The sequence below is a fragment of the Chionomys nivalis genome, chromosome 8 (assembly GCF_950005125.1).
Source record: "Chionomys nivalis chromosome 8, mChiNiv1.1, whole genome shotgun sequence".
NCBI lineage: Eukaryota > Metazoa > Chordata > Mammalia > Rodentia > Cricetidae > Chionomys > Chionomys nivalis.
Window position 1 is genome coordinate 75660445 of NC_080093.1, and position 21485 is coordinate 75681929.

Genomic DNA, 21485 nt, shown 5'->3' on the forward strand with positions numbered 1-21485 from the left:
TAATAAGTGTCATTGTTTCCTTGCCTTTGGCTCAGAGCAAGTGAAAAATGACTAGGCTTTCAAACACACCTAACCCTTAATTAGGAGAAAAATCAGCCCATAGATGCAGGCTAAAAAAGATGGCTCAGTGGTTGAGGGCACTTGATGTTCCTCTGGAGGACCAGAGTTCAATTCCCATCACACACGTTAGGCAGTTCATAACCCCTGTAACTCCAGCTTCAGGGGACTGATGACCTCTTCTGCCCTCCAACAGTACCTTTCTCTCTCTCTCTCTCTCTCTCTCTCTCTCTCTCTCCTCACGTACACACACAATTTTAACGATAAAAATAAATCTCTTTTTAGAAACAGACCGAGAAATGGCAATAGTAATGGAAGTATTAGCAAGGACGTGAACAAAACTATTATAAACACAATGAATCGATTCAAGAATATAAAGTCAAACAGAAGCAATAAAAGGGATGAGAATCTTTTAAAGACCCAGGAACGTCCACCCACCTGCCCGGGGGTCCATTCCGACTGCTGACCGAGGGATGTCACAGTGTCTATAGAGCTGAGGTCCAGCTGCTCCAACTCACTCTCATTGAGAGCCAAAGCAATGTACCCCAGAGAGACAATGTGGTGGTGTTTCCAGTGTGAGGGCACGTTCCAAACCTTTAGGCAGGAGAAACACGGATCAGACCAGATGTTAGTGACAGCACCTGCTATGGTCTCTACTTAATACCCTCCCAAAATCCATCGCTGAGACCTAATCCCAAATGTGATGGGTGTAGAAAGTGGCTCAACCCTCAGAAATAGAATTCCTGCCCCTTATAAAAGAGTTCTTGAGAGTTCCCTGCCCAGTTCTACTTTATTAGGCAAGATGCTGTAGGAAATGATTACCTAAGAGAAATTCACCCTCGCTAGACATTGAATCTATCCGTGCCTTGATCATGGACTTCTTAGTAACCAGAACTGTAAGTAATAAATTCTGTTGTTTATAAGTTAACCAATATAAGGTCTTTTTTTCAACCTCCAATAATCTATACAAATATAAGATATTTTATAGAAGCCCAAAGAAATGCTGTATTTGAAACATAGAGTGAATCACACACACACACACACACAGCTTTTTGTACCAGTTCATGGCAAAAGCCTTGCAGAAGTTGATAGTCTTTCACCAAAGAGTTCTACTTCTAAAAATTTAGCCCAAGAAAATCATGAGACCAGGGTGCAAAGCTGTATGTTTAAATATGTACAAAGGTTTAAATAGGGTTTGAATATGAAGCATCCTCACAAAAGCCCACGGGTTGAGGGTTTGGTTTTCAGCTGGTGGTGCTCTGAAGAGGTGGTTGAACCATGGTGGCATTAACCCCAATGAGAGATTAATCCATTGATGAGTTCATAGCTAAATGAACTACTAAGATGTGAAAACTATGATGTTCTGGTATATTTTGATCTCAAACCAAGAGCCAGTTAACCATGGACTGAAGCCCCTGAAACCGTGGGCCCAAATGAGACTTTGCTCATGCTAAGCTGTCTTGACTTGGATACTCTGTCACAGAAATGGAAAGTTGGCTGGCATGAAGCATTTATAAAAAATTCAAAGAACCCAAAGCTAAATGACTAGCTAAATAAAGACCAGTCACAAAACACTGATGTATATTTATCTTTATGATACGGAAAAACACATTGCCTGCAGAAAACAAGTTTCTGAATAATGAGTGTGATATCTATCATTTTTGTAGCAGATATATGCGAACCAAGTTATCTTGTATCTGCATGTTCTGAAAGCTGCAGACACAACAACCCATACATTAAAAAATATTCTTTTAAAAATTCCATCTGGGTCTGTAGCTGGAGCTCAGTGGTAGAATGCTTGCCTTGCTTGTGCAAGGGCCCTTGTTGCTAGACCCGGCACCACCAAAGACATTGCAAATGGACTGAACATTTTTTCCGATGTAACAGACTGCTTAGGGCTCACCCTAAGTAATTATAACTACCTAAATGGAATTTACATTGTACTGTGTAGGGTGGGCTCTTTGCAAAAATCACACCTTTTTACGTAGGGACTTGAGCATCCGTGGATTTTAGTACCTGTGGTGGTCCTGTAATCAGCTTTCCATAGGTACTAAGGACATCCACATGCAGTACACAAAAGAAATCTATATATTTTCCATTTATATATGTAAATTTATGAAACTTCAAATCTGGCACCAAACTATCATCAGTTTTCTTCTTTATTATTTTCTGACTTTTCTTGTGTATCATATAATAATTTTTAATTCCTGGTATTTTTAATTCCACTGCCACTAATGTAATAAGCCAATCAAACCAAAATAATAAATTCAGGCTTAATGATCAGAGCAAAGCACTCCTGGGTGACCCTCAGGAGGGCGAGAAAGGTATCACACAGCAAATATACCTACGAGGTCTTAAGTGGCCTATAGGAGTGATCTTGAGAAGCCCCAAGGAGAGACTGACTTTAGGTGGGCTTTCTCAGTGGCGGAGTTTGAAGAGGGCAGTTCTAGGGGAGGAGCCTCTGCTTGGTGCACTGAGGGTGGGGTTTGGAGAGGGCAGCTCCAGGGGAGATGCTGCTCAATGTGCTGAGAGGTGGGTCTAGAATGGGGGCCCCCCAAACTGGAGAGTCCAAACATCTGTGTGTCCGTGTGTTCATATGTGTGCAGACATATGTGAGTGAGCAGGTGCATATGTATGCAAGGGCAGGAGGAGGCCAGAGGTCAACCTCAGACGTCTTTCTTCAGATGCCATCTGCCTTAAATTCCACGTAAGTTAGACATTTTACAGGGTCTCTCGCTCTTGCTTGAAGTTCACCACGTAAGTTGGTTGGTCTTGACCCCCAGGGATCCTCCTGCCTCTGTTCCCTAGCTCTGGAACTACAAGCATGATACCATGCCTGACTATTTGCCATGGCTCCTGGGAATAGAACTCAGACCCTCATGCTTGCATAGGAAGCATATTGCCAGCAGGACCCTCTCTTCAGCCATAGTTTTTGACCTTTCTATTATAAGCTCAGGTTACCTGCATAAAAACCAGAAATATGAATATAATTTTAACATCTTCTATATCCCATGAGGATAATAGGTTATTCTACCATCCCAACAGCTGTAATGTTTTTGGAACTTTTGAGTGTGTATCGTGTGGTGCATTGCATGTGTTTGCATATATGGGGGTAATGTAGGACTCAGGGCAGCTTGGTACACACCTGCCAAGACAGGCTCTATAGAGACCAACCAGAAAGTAGGCCCAAGTCTCGGTAGTTTACCCTAAGGCAATATCTGGTACCAAGAAAGACCACAAACTGAGATTACCCAAGCACCACCCAGGAACAGACTATCCAAAGGAAATTCCTAACGTTCCAACTATTGTAGATGAGGTCACGGGATGTCCTTTAGCACAGCACACACCCATCCCCTTTTCACCAGGGAACCCCTAGACAGATGTCAGCCAATCAGGGGTCCTGGCCTTAGAAATCCCTCACCTCAACCTCTGTTAATATATATATACAACACCCCAACTGTGCTGGAGCTCTCCAATCACGCTAATATGTTGGACACATGGAGAGTCCAAGTTCAAACTTGAATAAGAATAAAGGCTCTTTGCTTTTAAGTATGGACTCCTTGCTATTTTTAGGGGATTCCACGGATCTGGGCATAACAGGTACTTGTACGTGGTGGGTGAATATGAGTGTGTGTACGTTTGTGTGTGTGTGTGTTCCTGTGGAGGTCAGGGCTTGGCATCAGGTATCTTCCTCAATCTCTCTCCACTGATTAGAGAGATGTGGCTTCTTTAGCTAAACCAGCTTGCTCCAGGCATCCCATCTCTGCCTCCCAGTGGCTGGGATCACACTGGGCCCTCGCACCACCAGCTTTTCAAGGGAAGAGCTTTACCCACTGAGCCATCTCCCCAACCCCTCAAAGGGATTTGTGAGGTTTTGTTTTTGTCTTTCTGGGTTTCCCTATGTAGACTTGGCTGTCCAGGAACTCACTACGTAAACCATGGTTAACCTCCAACTCACAAAGACCTGCCTGACTCTGCCTCCCAGTGCTGGGATTAAAAACAACATTTTAAAATGACAATGACAAATTCCTTTCAATCCTCCCCCACCCCTTTTCCTGCTCTAGGATGAATCTGCAGCAGCCAGGAGGCCAGCTGCAGGCACCTTTTGGGGTTCTCCACGAGGAGGAAGCCAAGGCAGTGGTCTTGCAAGCAGTTTAGTTCAGAATTTGCACAGACTTGATTGGCCGAGACACAGATCATCTGTATTCTGCTGCTGCCCTAGCACAGAAGTGCTAACAGTTTGCCCATTTCTCAAATGAGGAAATCATGGCCACGCCACTGAGAAGAGTCAACGAAACTCCAACAAAATGACATAGGTGCAGGGCCTCAAGGGTTCATAAGTGGGAATAACGGGGGCTGCACACTGGTGCTCGCTTGTTTTTCTGATGTTCCTCCCTGAGGTGGGCTTACCTGGATTGCCTTCTCCTTCAGGGCCATTAGTTGAGGTCTGCGGAAACCCTTCACGGCTCCTAGCAGTTCCACATTCCTGATAAAAGTGTCCCCCTCCATGCAAAGAAGGGCCTCAGGTTCCCAGCAGGCATTGGCTTCAGCCAACTTGAAGATATCATCAGAAGAGGGAGCCACAATTCCATGACAACCTGAGAAACGTGTGCGATGTGGGGAAGTAACAAAGGAAATAGAATTGTGGGAAATGTTAGTTGCTTTCTTAAACAATAATCTTCACTAGCTGGATTCATTCACAAGAAGCAGGGTGCTGACAGCAGGGAACCAAGGACTCACGCCTCTGGGCTTCACGGTAATGACCTGGTTGGACCCATCCACCAAGAGGCTTCACTGTATTGCAGCTGAGCAGGTGGCATATGCCTGTAATCTCAGCACCAGGAAAGCAGAGTCAAAAGCATCCGTGGAGCTTACCAACTCCCTAATCTTGCCAAATCTGTGAGTTCCAGAGTCATTGAGAGAGACGGCCTTGTAGATACTCTTCCCTGGTTAAACCTAAACAAACATCTACCCTTCCTTATAGGGTTCCAACACAAAGCGGTATGCAATTCCAGCCAAGTCCAGCTTGGGAAAGCAAAGAGTTCATGGAACTTACAGAGTTTGAAAAAGGGGTTTCTTCCCAAAGCATGGGCGGCCATAAAGAAACCATGCAACAGTGAAGTCTCACTCTGAATAAGTAAATGAGCAACAACTGCCAACCATGACTATCTGTGACATTAGGCTGGCCTGCCCTGTCCCCCGGGGTACCCTGTCCCTTTAAGAGACAAGCTCCACCCACTCCCAATCCCCCCCTCCATTCTCTCTCTCTCTCTCTCTCTCTCTCTCTCTCTCTCTCTCTCTCTCCCCCCCGCCCCACCCCCTCATGCCCCTGTTCTTCTGAAGAGGCAGTTCCCTGCCTCCTTTTCCTCCCTTTTCCCTCTCCCCCACCCCCCATGCCTCTTACCCAAACCCACTAAATAAACTCTCCATACCCAAGCTCTCTCCACATGTCTGTCTGTCTCCCACCCGCCTGGTCTCCCACCCATGGGTCCTGCCAGGGTCACCTGCACCATAAATTGTGGCACTATCCCCATTGTTATCATGCCAGGTACGAGTCTGTATTTAACAGGTACTCAGTACAGATTATAAAAATGATGACACTCTTGGTAATCCTGGTGCTCAGGAGGCTGAGGCAGGAGGATTAAACATTCAAACCCAGCCTGGTCTCAAAATGGAAAACAGAGGAAGAAATTTCTGATAATTTCCTACCATGCCAAACCCTCTGGAGCCTGGAAGGTTTAAACTCTTTCTCCCTCACAATGACCCACCACAGCAGTTCAGAATTCGTATTACCCAACTTGAGAGGGTGAAACCTGAGACACAGCTCGGCATGGTGGCTCTCACCTGCCATCCCAGCACTAGGGAGGCTGATGCTGGAGGAACAGGGATTTGAGGCTGCCTGGACCACACAGTGAGCTGCAAGCCACTGAGCTACAGAAAGAAACCCTGTCTGAGATACCGAGAGTCAGAAGAGCTTAGGGAAAGTCACACAGCCAGTAAGTCACAAACTCAGAACCCAAACCCTACCAACCTGTACCATTTACCTGCTAAGCTATGATGATCCTTTAAGATAAGCCAAATTGAGGCTGTGGAGGTGGCTCAGCAGTTAAGAGCACTGTCTCTTTCAGAGGACCTAGGTTCAATTCCCAGCACCCACATGGCAACTTACAACCGTCTGTGACCCCAGTTCCAAGGGATCTAGCATCCTCTTCTGCTCACTGAAGGTACTATACAAGCATGCATGCAGGGTAAATTCCCCATACATATAAAATAAAATAAATAAATCTTTATAAAAAAAAAAAAGAACAATAAGCCAAACCTAATGAAATGCTTGTCCCATGTTGACTTGTCAAACCTTCAAGCCCGGCCCCTGATTTCAGATACAGACCTGTCATTCTTTGGCCTGTGGGTTTTTCCATTCTACCGCTGTACAAGTATTTCATACAGCTGCCTGAGAAGGAGACGCTGTTATGTCACAGGGAACAACGCCACCATAGATGCCGGGTTTAACACTCACCAAAGGTGAGGTCAGCGCTGGGGCTCTCATTACTGCTGTTCCGAACAGACTCAAAGACAGCCCAGAGGAATTCTTCGGGGGGCAACATCCCAACCATCTTGGAAGCTGTTTGTTGTAGGATGTCAGGAAACTGTAGTTAAAAGAAAAAAAAAACATGTGAGATGCATTTAAGTCAGAGTTTAAACGGTGACACTACTTAATGCCTCAAGATGGTGTTTTTCTTTAGAATATCTTGTTGTATAAATTTAATCCTTTACCCAACTAATATCATCTCTAATGGGGAATCCTACCAAAATGATACTTGACTTCCACAGCAACACAATAAACACTGCATAACAGGCATCCATCACTTTCCACCCATTAGACTGCCAAAAATAAAATAATAATAATTAATGCTAAGCTAGATGTGGAAGGCTGTGTGTGTGAGATTTCCCGGAACTGTTGAATGATGCGCCACCACCAAGCAATGTGATAATATCCACAAAAGGCATAAGTTTGCATACATCTTTGCTTCGATGCTATTTTAATTTTTAGCTTTCTATTTATTATTTTTAAATGGGGGCAACAACATTAGGGGCTGATGAGAAAGCCCAGTGATTAAGAGGATTTTTGCTCATGTTGAAGGCCCAGATTCTATCCCCAGCACCCACATTATGACTCACAATTATCTGCAAAAACTCCAGTTTCAGGGGATCCAGCACCCTCTTCTGACCTCCGGAGACACAAGGCCTGCCAGTAGTGCATATACCTACACTCAGAGAGAACACTCATACACATAAAATACAAATAGACAGAGGAGTGTTATGTAAATTCTAACTAAAGGTTAACGGTGAAGGAGCTTTGGTGACCCTGGAGAAGGTATTGTTTCTCTTAATGGAAATAAACCACTTTGTTGGGACTTGAGATATTATTGGGAGCCCTGCCCATGAGAACAGAAAATGCATCAGGCTCTCTTACAAGGCCCTGCCTCACTGTTGCTCAGCCCCCCAAAAAGAAAGAGCCTTTCTGAGGCACCTCCCCTATCAGAATAGTCACAGGACACACCTGCAGCTCTCAGCCCTGGAAAGATGGAAGAAATGTCTGTGAATTATGCAGATAATCAGGCCTGGACTCCATAGATGCTAAGTCAGACAGTCCAGCGTAGTGACCACCGTAGAGACTCCTCAAGGCTCTATCTGTTCATCTCTGTCTCCCTCCCTTGCTGCTCCCCCATCACAGGGTCCCCCTATACAGCTCAAGCTGATCTGAAACGTGGGATATCCTGCCTCTACCTCCAAAGTGCTGGGATTACAGTCCTGAGCCACCAAGCCAGGAATGCACTCTCCAGTACATTCAAATGTGCCCTAAGGTTCTGCAACGTTCACACACTGCAAAATCAGTCACGCTTCAGTCAAGACTGGACTCCAGGTACAGTAACGTTCCCACAAGTATGTGGTAATGCTATTGGTAAGCCATTGCATACAAGCACAGCCAAGGGCCAACAAGATGACTCATTGAGTAAGGGCATTTGTTGCCAAAGCTGAGGACTGAATTCCGTCTCTGGGATCTACGTGGCGGAAGAAGAATTGATTCCCCTACTCTCTGACCTCCACACACACACACACACACACACACACACATGCACAAGAAAAAAGAAAGGAAGAAAAAAAGAAACGGAGGAAGATTTTGTCTCTTTGTTTGCTCATCCTGCTGGATAAACATTTTCAGTCAAGGGGCCACATAGCAACAGTGAGCCCAAGAGATGATGCCTTTTGTTGCTATCAGTTTGTGTGATGTGTTCTATTCTACAATATTTGCTCAGTAAGAAGATCACCCAAGGAGGCATGTCTCCTATGCTTCCCCAACCCTCATAACTAACTGTATTAATATTTGTATTATATTATATTTATATTTGTGTATGTATTTTTACTTTTTAAACACATACTTATTTACTTGGGGGATGCCTTGCCATGGCACATGTGTGGAGGGCAGTCAGTTCTCTCCTTCTACCATGTAGGTCTCTGGGTTCAGCTCAGGTCTCCAGGCTTGGCTGCAAGTGCCTTTTGCCAATGGCCCCTCTAGTTACGATTTTTTTTAAATGCAAACTGAATAACCAAGTGTTTTGGATTTCTCATTATCTAGCTTTAAGAGGGATGTGTATGCACACATGGGTGGGATTTCTGAAAGGAAGCAGAGGAATTTGGGAATGGAGATGGGCTCTAATGGGGGTTGGGGGGGGACTTGCTTTTAATCCAAGAGCCTCTGGGACATTTGGGATCTGTTTAACCAGAAGTATGTATATCTTGTTTTATTTTTAAAAGCATGGAGAATGATCCAGCAAACACCCACATGCCCACCCTGCCTGCAGCTTCAGAAATAAAACATCACAGACATAACTGACAGGCGCATTCCTCACACTCCTCCCTTGCTCCTTCCTAGATGGAACGATGATCCCGAATTTGGCATAGACCATCCTTGTGTACGCTGCTAAACCATTCTTGCTTTGAACATGCTCAAAATTAATTTAGCTAATATTTATTCATGTGCTGCGTATCCTACCACCATAATCACTTGCGGCGCAGGGATTTTTATAACTCCATGTTGCTTCTGAGGTTTTACCATGTTGATAGAAGGCTTTGACAACCTCGCAAGTGATTTTTTTTTAAAGATCAGATCTGCATATAACACTTGTATATCTAGTGCTTTTGATTATATGTTTGAACACCAAAAAGATGGTTTTTCTATGACTGGACAGAGGATGGCAGACAGGTTCATGCTTGTTTTGCACGCTGCTTTCTTACATTGCATCTGAAGCCCACACCATAAAGAGTCATTGTTTTATGATATGTATGTGTGTTCATGCAACCATGCCCCTTTGGGTATCTGACTTAGAATCGGTATGGGTATAAGGTACTCACAGATCGCAGGATGCTAGATGTGTGGCAGTGGCTGTCCTGACTACATCTGTGTGATGAAGGTCTGGGGTTCATCTAGCTCAAAACTCAGCTACTTTCCGAGAGTCTTGGCCAGTTTGTGATGAAGCCAGAAATATCTGAGCTCTCTGAGACATGGTACAAGTTTGGAGAACCACAGAGCCTGATAGGTTCTAACCAGCCACACTTTCTCTCCCTTTCAGATTCCCTCAGCCTTCTCCATACACTGCACAGTGATACCTTTGTGGCCATTGTGCGCAATTCATCTCCTGAGAAAAATGCTAAGAAAGGCGCCACGTCCTTCATCGTCTCTGCTGCCCAGTTCTGAGGCGGTCTAGGAAGAGACACAAGAAGCAGAGTGAAAAGGAATGCCATGGGGGTATCTGATGCCCTTGCATCCCATCGTCCTTCAAACCTAGAAAGGCTGTTGGTCCAGTCTTCTCACTTCCCTGAGCAACAAACAAACAAACAAACAAAAGTGGGCATTTGGCAAGACTGACCAACCAGAATTGTCCCTGGGACTTTAACTGGAACTACCACAAGCTCTTTCTGGCTCCCAATCTGCTTTACAAGTGTCACCCCACTAGATGGATGGTAAGTTCCTGAAGGTGAGAACCACGCCTGTCTTAAGAGCCATGGCATCTCCAGCCAGTCCCCTTAGGAGGAAGCTGCTGCATGCTCCGTACACGTGTGTCAGGCTCTGTCCCAGGGTCTTCACTCATGTCTGTCTCCATTCCACAGAGGCCAATACTAAAACTGCCTACCCTGTCGATAACAGCAAGACGCCTAAGACAAATGACTACTGTCAAACTTTGTTCCCAGTGCTCAGTAACCGAGACAGGAGACTATGAGCTTGAGGCCAGCCCAGGCTACACAGTGAGTTAGTTCCAGGCCAGTGTGGACTGCAGAACAAGCTTCTGTCTCAACAACAACAAAACCGAAAACAAAAGAAAGACATGGTGCTAGAGAGATGGGTCTGCCGTGAAGAGCACTTTCTGCACTTGAGAAGGACCAGAGTTTGGGTCCCAGCACCCACATCAGGCCGTTCACAATCACCTGTAAGTCCAGCTCCAAGGGATCCAGTGCCCTCTTCCGGAATCCGTGGGCACCTGCACTCAGGCACATGCAAACATACACGTATGCACATGAGCACATACACATTCACACACATAAAAATAAATCTTTTTTATAAGCTGACATCTCAGCACTGATTCATATCAAGGTCCTACAGAAATGTCTGGTCCACAACAGGAAATTCTACATAGGAAATGAGAGTTCTTCTTGGCTGCAGGGAGCTCACATTTCCCTGGATCCAGGCTTCTTCGTCTTTATCATCATCAATATCAATATCTTTTTGAATTTTTATTTCATTCATCTATTTATGGAGGGGTTGTGTCATCGTAGACATGTGGAAGTCAGAGGACAAACTGAGGTAACCAATTCTCTCCTTCCACCAAATTATCCGGGAAATTGAATTCAGATCTTCAGTCTTAGCAACAAAGCAACTTTACTCCATGAGCCACCTCCCCAGCCCATCATCGATATCTTAACAACAACAGCATAAAATAACATAGAGAAACAGAACGTCCCACTCACTGACGGCAAGAGCACAAGATGGGGCAGCCTCCATGAAAGACATTTTGATGGCTTCTTGAAAACCAAACACATCCTCAGCTTATGACCCAAACACTGCACACTTCTGCATTTACACAAGAGGCCTGAAAGCTTATGTCCCTAAAATATCTGCATACAAATGTTTATAGCAGCCTTAATTATAATGGCCAAAACTTGGGAGGTATGGAGATGCCCTCCAGCTAGTGAACGGACAAACCACCCCAGATACCGCCAGACAGTGGGGTATTATTCGGGGCTAATGAAATGAACTATCAAGTCAAGAAAGGACAGGAAGAAAACTTGAATGAATATTATTAGGTGAAAGAAGTCTATTTGAAAGGGCTAAATACTGAATGTTCCCACTACACGACCATCAGAGAATACAAAGCTATCAGTGGTGAGCAGAGACACGGGGATGAGGGACTGACGAGGCAGAGAAGAGGCCGGTAGAAAAGAAAAATACTAAACACTTTTTTTTTTTTGGTATTTTACCATTTTTACATTTGGGGGAAAAAAGGCCATGGCACATGTATGATGTATGAGGTCATAAGACAGCCTATAGGAATCCATTATCTCCTTCCACCTTGTGGGTTTCATTCAGGTCATCTGACTTGACTACAGATGCCTTTCCCCCCTGAGCCAGTCACCAGCCTCAGTGTGATTTTGTGTGTGTGTGTGTGTGTGTGTGTGTGTGTGTGTGTGTGTGTGTGTGTGTTTCAAGATAGGGTTTCTCTGTGTAGTCCTTGGTGTCCTGGAACTCATTCTGTATATCAGGCTGGCCTAGAACTCGAACTCAGAGATCCGCTTGCCTCTGCCTCCCGAGCGCTGGGATTAAATGCGTGTGCCACCACTGCCTGGCTCAGTACAATATTATAATGAGGAATATGGCATCACACATTTACCCAAACCTAATGGATGTAAACTAAGAGTGAGTACTTATGTAAACTCTGGGCCTTGGGTGCTAATGTCAACAATGATACTAATTTGATTAGAATAAATACACAGTTCATGGATTAGGATAAATACACAGTTCTGGTAGGGAATAGTGTAATACGGAAGCTATACTTGAGGAGTTCGTAGGTAGAGGAGTCTCCACCTCCTCTCAATTTATCTATGAACCAAAAACTACTCTTGCCAGGTAGGGTGATATTTACCTACAATCCTGGCACTCAAGAGGTAGACACAGGCGGATCACAATTCAAGAATAGCCTGGACTCCATAACTCAAGGCCATCTGGAACTACACAGAAAAAGTCTGTCCCAAAATAACAAGAACTGGGGTGTAGCCTAGTGATAGGGCACTTGCCTAACTTGAACAAGGTACTGGATTCTATCTTTGGCATTCAGAAAGAAATTCCATAATGTAATCGCAATATCTTACATCTAAAGTATCATATCTTGTGATTATGTGTGCATGTGTGAGTGTGCCTCTGTATATATGTGCACATGGGCGTGAAGGCCAGAGGACAAACTTGGGCATTAGTCCTCAGGAGCTCTCACCTCTTGTCCTTGTGAAACAGGGTCTCTCATTGGCCTGCAGCTCAACAAGTGAACTCGGTAGCGTGGCCAGTGAGCCCCATTTCTCCAGTGTTGGAACTAAAGGTACATGTCACATCAAGCTGGTTTTGGTTTTGGTTTTGGTTCTGAGACAGGGTCTCTGTGTAGCTTTGGAATCTGTCCTGAAACTCTCTCTATAAGATGGTCTGGCCTCAAACTCACAGAGATCTGCCTGCCTTTGCCTCCCAAGGGTTGAGATTAAAGGCTCATGCCAACACCGCCCAGCTAGTGCAGACTTCTTATCCTAACCTGGTGGTCTCTGTGGAAGCAACCGAGCCAGGCCACTCTCATCCATCCTGCCACACCCCCACAGCACAGCAGGTCCCTCTTACCCCCACTGCTCCAGAAGCCTGGACTTTACCGCAGCCCTCTGCTCAAAGCTGAGAGCTGTGCAGCCCCTGAGGCCATGCAGAGCAGTGGCCCAGGCTCTGGGTGAGATCCCTCTCTCAATGAAGGCAGCTGGCAGATGGCACAGGAGGTTTCCCACAATATCCACAGTGTGCTCATCGGCAATGACACCTTCCTGAAACAACAAGCACAGCTGATGGGACATCCAGCTGGAGTCAGGACACTCCCCATCCTCAGACCCCATCCATCTGTCTGCATCAGAATCAGCTACCTTGCCACAGCCCACCAAAGATGCTACTGAACCTGATGCCCCCACCCAGGGAAGCAGGCCTCAGGTGCCTGGGAACCCCCAGCTTAGCACACAGCAGGGCTTCAGTAAATGGAGACTGTTACCATTGTTACTGCTCTAGGGATACTATGTATATGATAACCAAGATCAGAACACGCCCCTCAGTGGTAGAGCACTGGCCCAGATTGCACGAGGCCCTGGGCTCCATCACTAACAACATAAGATAGGCATCTTGGTACGGCATCGGAAGCAGCGCCTGAGCCTCCAGCGCTCTTTCTCAAAATGGCAAACGTAGCATGTGCATGTGTTGGCTGTGGGAAGGGGACTGTGGGAAGTGTTATAGGCCTAGTCCCTTCCATCATCACAGGACCTGTAGGTACCAAGCATTCGTGCTCTGTGCAGATAGCGAAACTTCCTGGTTCCCAAGTACCAAGCCTGGGGCCCTGGCACACAGCAGTGTGTTGCCCCCTTTGTGCCCGCAAGCGCTGCAGGATGCTGTGCATTTGCACCCACGTTACACATGAGGATGCTGAGGTGGAGGGAAAGGCAGGTTGGCTAAAGCCACAGAGCCAGTTGCTGGCAAGGCATAAAAAGAACGCAGTCCTCCACTATAGCTGTCCAGCATTCTCTCTCTGAGATGGAAGTTTCCAGTACCAATGGCCAAGATTACTTACTCCAGGTGATAATTTCAGGGCCTGCTCTGAGACTCACAAGTCAGACTCCTAGCCATCATTGCAGGCTCAAGATGCCACCAAGTCCCTTCCACAGCTCCCTGAGACTGCCATAGATACACCAAAGGGTCGGGACACCAGGGAAAGTGTCTCCCAGGATCTTCTCTTACCAGACACTGTTGCACCTTCTTGATGACCAAACTCCTTTTATGGGAATCTAAAACCAAGGTGTTCAAGTGTCTCTTCCCCAGGCTGATCAGAAAACGCACACAGCGGGATGTGGGAATGGAAGCCAGGAAGCGGGACCTACAGAAAGACCAGAGGACAGAGGAAAGCGGTTTCTGCTCTGCACTGACCCGAGACCAGAGGCAACAACAGCACCAGACACCATCCCAGGGATGTCCTGTAAGCTTGAGCACTCCAAGGGATGCGCCTTGTGTCTGAAAGCAAGCCTCCCACTATCATGCTCCAATTTAGAGACCCTGTGGAGCACTGTCTACTCAGAGCCCAGAAGTAACCCCAAACTCGCAGGTCTGACGCGTTCTTCACCCTGCCTCTGGCTCCTTAACAGAACCCAGAGGGAAAGAATGGCAAACTTCGGGAACCCCCTCAGCGGGTGACTGAGTCAGAAAGGGGCTCAGTGCTCACTTACGGGAGGGTCGTCAAGAGGAACGGTGGCAAGGAGGACCTTGAGACTTCCCAGTATTTCCATGCCAGACAATTGACCTACAAGGTAAGCACGGGAACTCAGCCAAACAGTAATAAAACCAAACACAGATAATGCCTCATAAATGTCCGTTTATGTAACAGAGTGTCTCACAGTAGCTACCTCTCCTTTGACCACAATAGCTGTCAGAGGCAAACTGAGACACTGTCCCCTGAGACCAGAGGCAACAACAGCACCAGACACCAGAGCCAGAGGCAGGGTGAAGAATGTGTCAGACATCTCAGCTAATAGTTAACAGCTGAGGAAACTGAGGCAATAACAAGATGGATGTATTCATTCATGTATGAGAATAACTTCATTTATGATTACAAAAGAGTGACCTTGCATCTGAACATTCTTCAACTGTTGTGTGAATTCATTCGGCCAATAGCCTTTTGGATACCAGCCCATGAGGGCATGGTCTGAGGTGCTACGTGTGGACTGATAAGCGCAGACAAAAAACATGACCACTTTCTTGGGTGGTGGTCGGAGCTCTCTTCATAGCTTCCAGTGCCCACAGAGGACCACAATTCTCTACCCTTATTGTGAGTTTTTCCCCAGATAAATACTTGTTAACCTTCATCAACTGGGCTATTATGGACCTCATTAATTATGACTACATTTTGGCATCCAACGTGGGGCTCGAACCCACGACCCTGAGATTAAGACTCTCATTCAACGGATAGTCAAACATCTGTCATGTGACTAGAACAGGATATCATGTGACTATTTTTACTTTTCACTATACTGATTCATTTACGTGTGTGAGCGAGTGTGCCACAGCATGCATTTAGAGATCAGAAGACAACTTTCAGAAGTCATTTCTCTCCTTCCGCCATGTGTGTCCTAGGGATTTGAACTCAGGTGTCCAGGCTTGACAGCAAGCACCTTTACTTGCTAAGCTGTCTTTCTGACTCTTATGCAACACTTTTGGTTTAATAATATACATTTATGCAGTAACACAGTGCTTGTATACAGAGAGTGAGGAAACTGGTATGAATTCATGTGTTTTTATGTCACATGTATTATAAAGTACACAGGGGTCTTTGTGTTCCCAGATAACTAAGGGAAACTAAAGGAACCAGCCAGGTGGTGGTGGTACACGCCTTTAATCTCAGCACTCAGAAGGCAGAAGCAGGTGGATATCTGTGAGCTCAAGGCCAGCCTGGTCTACAGGGCTAATTTCAGGACAGCGAGAGCTACACAGAAAAATCTGTTTCAAAAAAATTAAAAAAAAAAAAAAAGAACGAAGGGTACCTGCAATGAGATCTGTTATCTTCCAGAAAGCTGGAAGGGGACGTGTTTTCTATATCTGGCTCTAGCTAGCTCAATATTACATCTGTATGATTCTGGTATAAATACCTTTAGATAGCACAGTCGATCCAGGCCCAACCCTGGCATCAGGAGGGAGCCAGAAGCAGGAAAACACCCCCGGGTACCTGATCTGGTGAAAGCAGGGAGAAGTTGTTCTCGAAATACTGGAAGTGGGCCAGGAAGACATGGGCACTCATAGCATCGATGTGTGAGCATTGCACACCTTTCACCAGCTGCCCAGCACTGCAAAACAAAGCAAGGACCTCTGAGAAGGGGTACGGAGGGGAGAAGGAAGGAGCCAAAGGAGGCAAGTTCCACCCAACACGGACTGAGCACTAAATAGCACTAAACCGTAACTTCTAACGTCCCTACAGGCTCTGAATTTCAGTATTTAGTCCCCAAAGTGTTATTTTGGAAGACTCTAGAAACAGGAAGTAGGACAGAGGCAGAGGAAGTAGGTCACTAGAAGCAGGTCCTTGGCTATATGATTACTTCGCATCTCCCTCTTTGTTTCCTGGCCCACCACGACGTGAACATCTGTGCTCCAGTCTACCCTCCCTGCCATGATAGACCGAAGCCTTGGAAACTGTGAGCTAAGACAAAAATATTCCTCCTTTAAGTAGCTTTTTACAAACATTTTTATTGCATTTAGTGTGTGTGTGTGTGTGTGTGTGTGTGTGTGTGTGTGTGTGTGTGTGTGTGTACAAACACCCGTATACACGGCACACATGTGGAGGTCAGGGGACAGCTTGCAGCAGCTGGGTCTCTTCTTCTGCCACGTTTTTCTGTGGCTTAAACTCGGGTCATCAGGCTTAGCAGCAAGTGCCTTAATCCACTGAGCTATCTCACTGGCCCTTACGTGGTTTTTGGTATTTTCCCACAGCTCAGCTGCCCCTGCTTGGAAATCGGGCTTCCCTGCAGAAAGCCTCAAAAGGCTTTCTGACCAGGCAGCCACACCACCCTACCTCAGGATCTCTTCAGGCCTGTCCGTGGTCTTCTCCAGAAGCTCATACAGGAACAAGGCCTGGGACAAGAAAGAAGAGGCAGCAGTGATGGGGCCCAGTGCACTGACGCCCTGTGTGTGGGAAAGCACCCTGTGGTCTCATCTTACAGAGGGGGATGCAGAGGCTGAACACGGAACGCTGAGGTCCTCCACCACTGAGTGGCTGAGCAATCTCAGAGACGGCCTACCACACTCTAGATGATTCTCCATACTCTATAACAGTGATTCTCAACCTTTGGGTCGTGACCCCTGTGGGGTTGAGTGACCCTTTCCCAGGGGCCACCTAAGGCAATCTGCATATAAGATATTTATATTATGATGCATAACTGGATCAAAATTACAGTTATGAAGTAGCAAAAAAATAATGTTATGGTTGGGAGTCACTGCAAAATGAGGAAGTGTATTAAAGGGTCCCATCATGAGGAAGGTTGAGGACCGCTGCTCTAGGGGTTAGGTGAAGAACAGAAGCAGGGTTGATGTTTCACTACCCTAGCTTTGTGAAGCTGCTGCCCTGTGAAGGACTCTGTGTGGTCCCTTTCATGTGCCCATCTGCTAGCTCTGAACCAGAACAGCAACAATGATGCGACCATCATGGACCAGAAAGTAACACTGATAAAGGAGCTCGTGCCCACAGCACACACTCCCCTCAAACCCTCCCAGGTGAGCACTCTAGAATGCGAGCGAGAAGGCAGGGGAGTCATTTGTTTTAAGGAATGAAATTTTACAGAATGCCTAACTTGCAGAAGCGATCAAGTGCGACATTTGTCTATTTTATAGACTCTAAAACTTTGAACGTAATTCCCCAAATGCAGTAAATTATGAGCCAGACTTAGACAGAGGCTTCTGGTATGTGACAGCTGAGGGCCTCAAAGTCTCCATGAAGCTGGGGAGCAGAGGAACGTTGCAGGTGCTCTGTCTACGGCCCCTGGGGTTTCCAAGGACAGTAGGCCTGGCAGCCTCTCACAGATTTTCCACTCTCCGGAGATGGAAACTCCACTAGTCCAGCCGCAGGGACAGACATACCTCGAGGTCATCTACAGAAGGATGAATTTCCAAACCAAAACGTGTGTTCAAGCTTCTGAACCGAACAGTGTTTGTCACACGGCAACGGAATGCTAGGACATTGTCCAACCTAGTGAAAGACCCCACAGAAGATGCCCTGCTGTGTTGTTCACTTCCACATTCCTGGTCCCTGAGTGGTCTGGGAACATGGTAAGTCCGTGCTTGATAAACATTCCCAGGGCCCAGAGAGATGACTCCGTGGATAAAGCGCTTCCCAGGCAGCATAAGAATCTGAGTTTGTCTCTCCCAGACCCACGTAAAAGTTGAGCACAGCAGCACACATGTGCAAGCCCACCCAGCTCCTCGATGGGGAGATGGAAGGCAGGGACAGGGAGATCCCTGCAAACGGCTGGGTTTGTGTGTCACCTTGACACAAGCTAGAGTCACCAGAGAGGAAGGAGCCTCAGCTGAGATCCAGCTGTAAGGCATTTTCTCATTTAGTGATCAATGGGAGAGGGCCCAGCCCTTGGCGGATGGTGCCATCCCTGGGATGCTGGACCTAGGTTCTATAAGAAGGCAGGTTGAGTAAGCCATGGTAAGCAAGCCAGTAAGCAGTATTCCTCCATGGACTTTGCATCAGCTCCTGCCTCCAGGTTCCTGCCCAGTTTGAGTTCCTGTCCTGACTTCCTCCAGCAAAGAACAGCAATGCTGAAGTGTCGGCCAAATAAACCCTTTCCTCTCCAACTTGCTTTTTAGTCATGGTGTTTTGTCGCAGCAATAGAAACCCTAACTTAGATAGCCAGCTAGCTTGGAGTATGCCTCTGTGAACAACAAGAGATCTGTCTCAAACAAAATAGAAAATGAAGACTGATACTCAGGGCTGTCCTCTGATCAGCACATGCACACACCATGGCACCACACACACATACACACACACATACACATACACAGAGAGAAAGAGGGAGAGAGAGAGGTTTTAGAAGTGATCACTGGGCTCAGTCAATAAAACACTTTCCACACAAGCATGAGGACATGGACTTGATCCCTAGAACCCACAAAAGGAAGCAACGTGTGGTTACACTGGAAGTGTGAAGACAGAGGAGATCCCCAGGGCTCCCCAGACAGCCAGTCTAACTAAATCAGCAAGCTCTAGTGAGAACTGAGTCTGTCTCAAAAGGTCCAGTAAATGGTGTCCAAGAAAGACACCTGAGGTTGAGTTCTGGCCTACACACGCATGCACGCACACATGCGTGCACACACACAAACACACACACACATACATTCCCCACACACACGTGCAACAGGCAAAATAGATCACTTCATAAGCAAATGAAGAGGAGCGTGACTAACTCAACAGAAAGTCGGGGACAGTCCTGTGGCCAGGGAGCAGTCTCAGTAGACTTTTCAAGCAGCCCAGATGCTGACGATGTCTACCCATAAACACATAGCGGCGGTAACATATATAGCATGCTTCTCTCGGGCTGGGTGTCCTGTGTCACCATTGTTGCCTATAATCATCCTCATTTTGCACACGAGACAGCTGGAGCCATGTGAGGAGAAGCCCCTTCCCCGCAGCTAATAAATGGCAGTCAGGATTCATCCTCACGCCTTGTCTACCTTCTTACCACACACGGCTTTGCTTCCTGGGCTCAACAACGAGAATAGAGTGTCTTTTCAATCTGACCTTAAACAGACCATTCCCATCAAAACAAACTGAGAAGTGCGTGTTCGGAGTTGGCCGTGTAACTCGGCGGAAACGCGCTCGCCTGTCTGTGGGAGGCCCTGGGTTCCACTCTCCACATCACAGAAGGAAATGCAAAGTTGATCTGGGAGCCCTGCAGTCCTACCTGGCTCCTCCGCAGCTCCTTCTCCTTCAGGACTGTAGCGTTGAGCCGGGATCCTTTCCACAGATCAGAGAGAGACACTTCCTTGAACAGAACTCTGGGCACCTCCACAAGGCCGGAAGCAGCGGCATCTTCTGCTTCCATCAGCTGCCAAAATTGAGAGGAAAAACAGAGCACAGACCGACTTCTGAGTGTGTCTAGACACTGCTTCCCAGGCCATAAAACTTACTTGATCTGCTTAGCAATCGCATGAAGTAGGGATGGTTACTACCCCCGTTTTACAAGTGATCAAACCGAGGCTTAAAATTGGTCAGTTGGAAGCTGGTCAGTGTGACTCAAACCCGAGTCTGTGTAGCTCTAAAACCCACTGTTGGAGATGGAATATGAACAGCTCCTGTCCATAGCTCATGTTTGGAAAACTAGCTAGAAAAGCAAAGGGATCTGAGGAGAGGGTAGCGTGGTTAAAGGCATTCTATCCACAAGGGAAGACGCACCGCCAAGGGCTGTCTTCTGGATTCAGAACACCCCACACACCAACAGCTGGGATAACCCCAGCCAAAATGAACAGCCCAAAGTCATCGTGTATTGCCAGACTCTGTAAAGCACACACTCTGTAAGCCACGTGGCTAAGGATCAGACAGTCACCACTCACCTTCCTGAGGATAGCTTGCTGCTGGGCAGGGGACAGACCAGACACATGCTGGCAAACAGGGCTTCTCAGGACCTGCCAGAGGTCCTTGTGGTCCATGTTGTAGAAGGCTTCTGTGCTGACCCCTGTGAGCAGCATGCCCATCTGGCTGGCGCTGTAGAAGGACAGCACCTGGCAGAGAAGCAGTTGTGAGAACCATGCTCTCTCAGACATTTCTAGGCCAACCTGCAGGTACTGGGATGGACGATAGCCAAAGGGGAGCAAGGTGGATGCTACACACGTGACTGTTCTTTATCAAGAAAGAGAGTTAAATACAAAATGTGAGACCATGGTAAGTTCTCTGGTGGGGACTGCTATCCTTTGCACGTACATATGAACATAAAAAAGTAATCACTGGGCCATTAATGGGCTTTTGGTTTTGGTATTTGACACTAGGCAAGAGACCAGCTTCTTTGTCCAGGACTGATGGAGGAGGGTCATCTGTCTATGTGTTACTTTCATTGGTTAATAAAGAAACTGCCTTGGCCCTTTGATAGGACAGAAAATTAGGAAGGTGGAGTAAACAGAACAGAATGCTGGGAAGAAGGGAAGTGAGGCAGTTGCCATGATTCTCCGACCCTAGACGGTAGGCTAGGATCCTTCCCGGTAAGCCACCACATTGTGGGGCTACACAGATTATTAGAAATGGGTTAGTCAAGATATGAGAGCTAGCCAAGAAGAGGCTAGAGCTAATGGGCCAAGCAATGTTTAAAAGAATACAATTTGTGTGTTGTTATTTCGGGGGCTAGGCTAGCCATGAGGGAGCTGGGTGGGACAAAAAGCAGGCCTGCCCGCAGCTCCTCGCTACACAGGACAGCAATGGAACTGCAACCATCTCCCTCTGCTTCCTGGAATTATTTGCACAGAAAATGTCATCATAGACCCCCAGAACCTCCATCAAGGTTCAGAAAAGCCAAGGTCTTCAGAGTGTCAAAATGACGTCATCGTGAACTTAGAGGAAAGA

The 21485-nt window shown here is 46.6% G+C and overlaps 1 protein-coding gene across 1 annotated transcript in view; it reads right to left on the reverse strand.

The window, feature by feature from the left end:
* The window catches only part of Otoa (otoancorin), an 84223-nt gene that overhangs the window by 15227 nt on the left and 47511 nt on the right, over window positions 1–21485 (reverse strand). The window contains exons 15-25 of the mRNA XM_057778734.1: window positions 20486–20653; window positions 19837–19980; window positions 16950–17008; window positions 16110–16227; window positions 14617–14690; window positions 14135–14270; window positions 12989–13179; window positions 9727–9820; window positions 6575–6704; window positions 4468–4655; window positions 496–651 (exon numbers count right to left, since the gene is read on the reverse strand). Coding sequence (XP_057634717.1) covers window positions 496–651; window positions 4468–4655; window positions 6575–6704; window positions 9727–9820; window positions 12989–13179; window positions 14135–14270; window positions 14617–14690; window positions 16110–16227; window positions 16950–17008; window positions 19837–19980; window positions 20486–20653 — 1458 coding nt within the window. The remainder of the gene's footprint in view (window positions 1–495; window positions 652–4467; window positions 4656–6574; window positions 6705–9726; window positions 9821–12988; window positions 13180–14134; window positions 14271–14616; window positions 14691–16109; window positions 16228–16949; window positions 17009–19836; window positions 19981–20485; window positions 20654–21485) is intronic.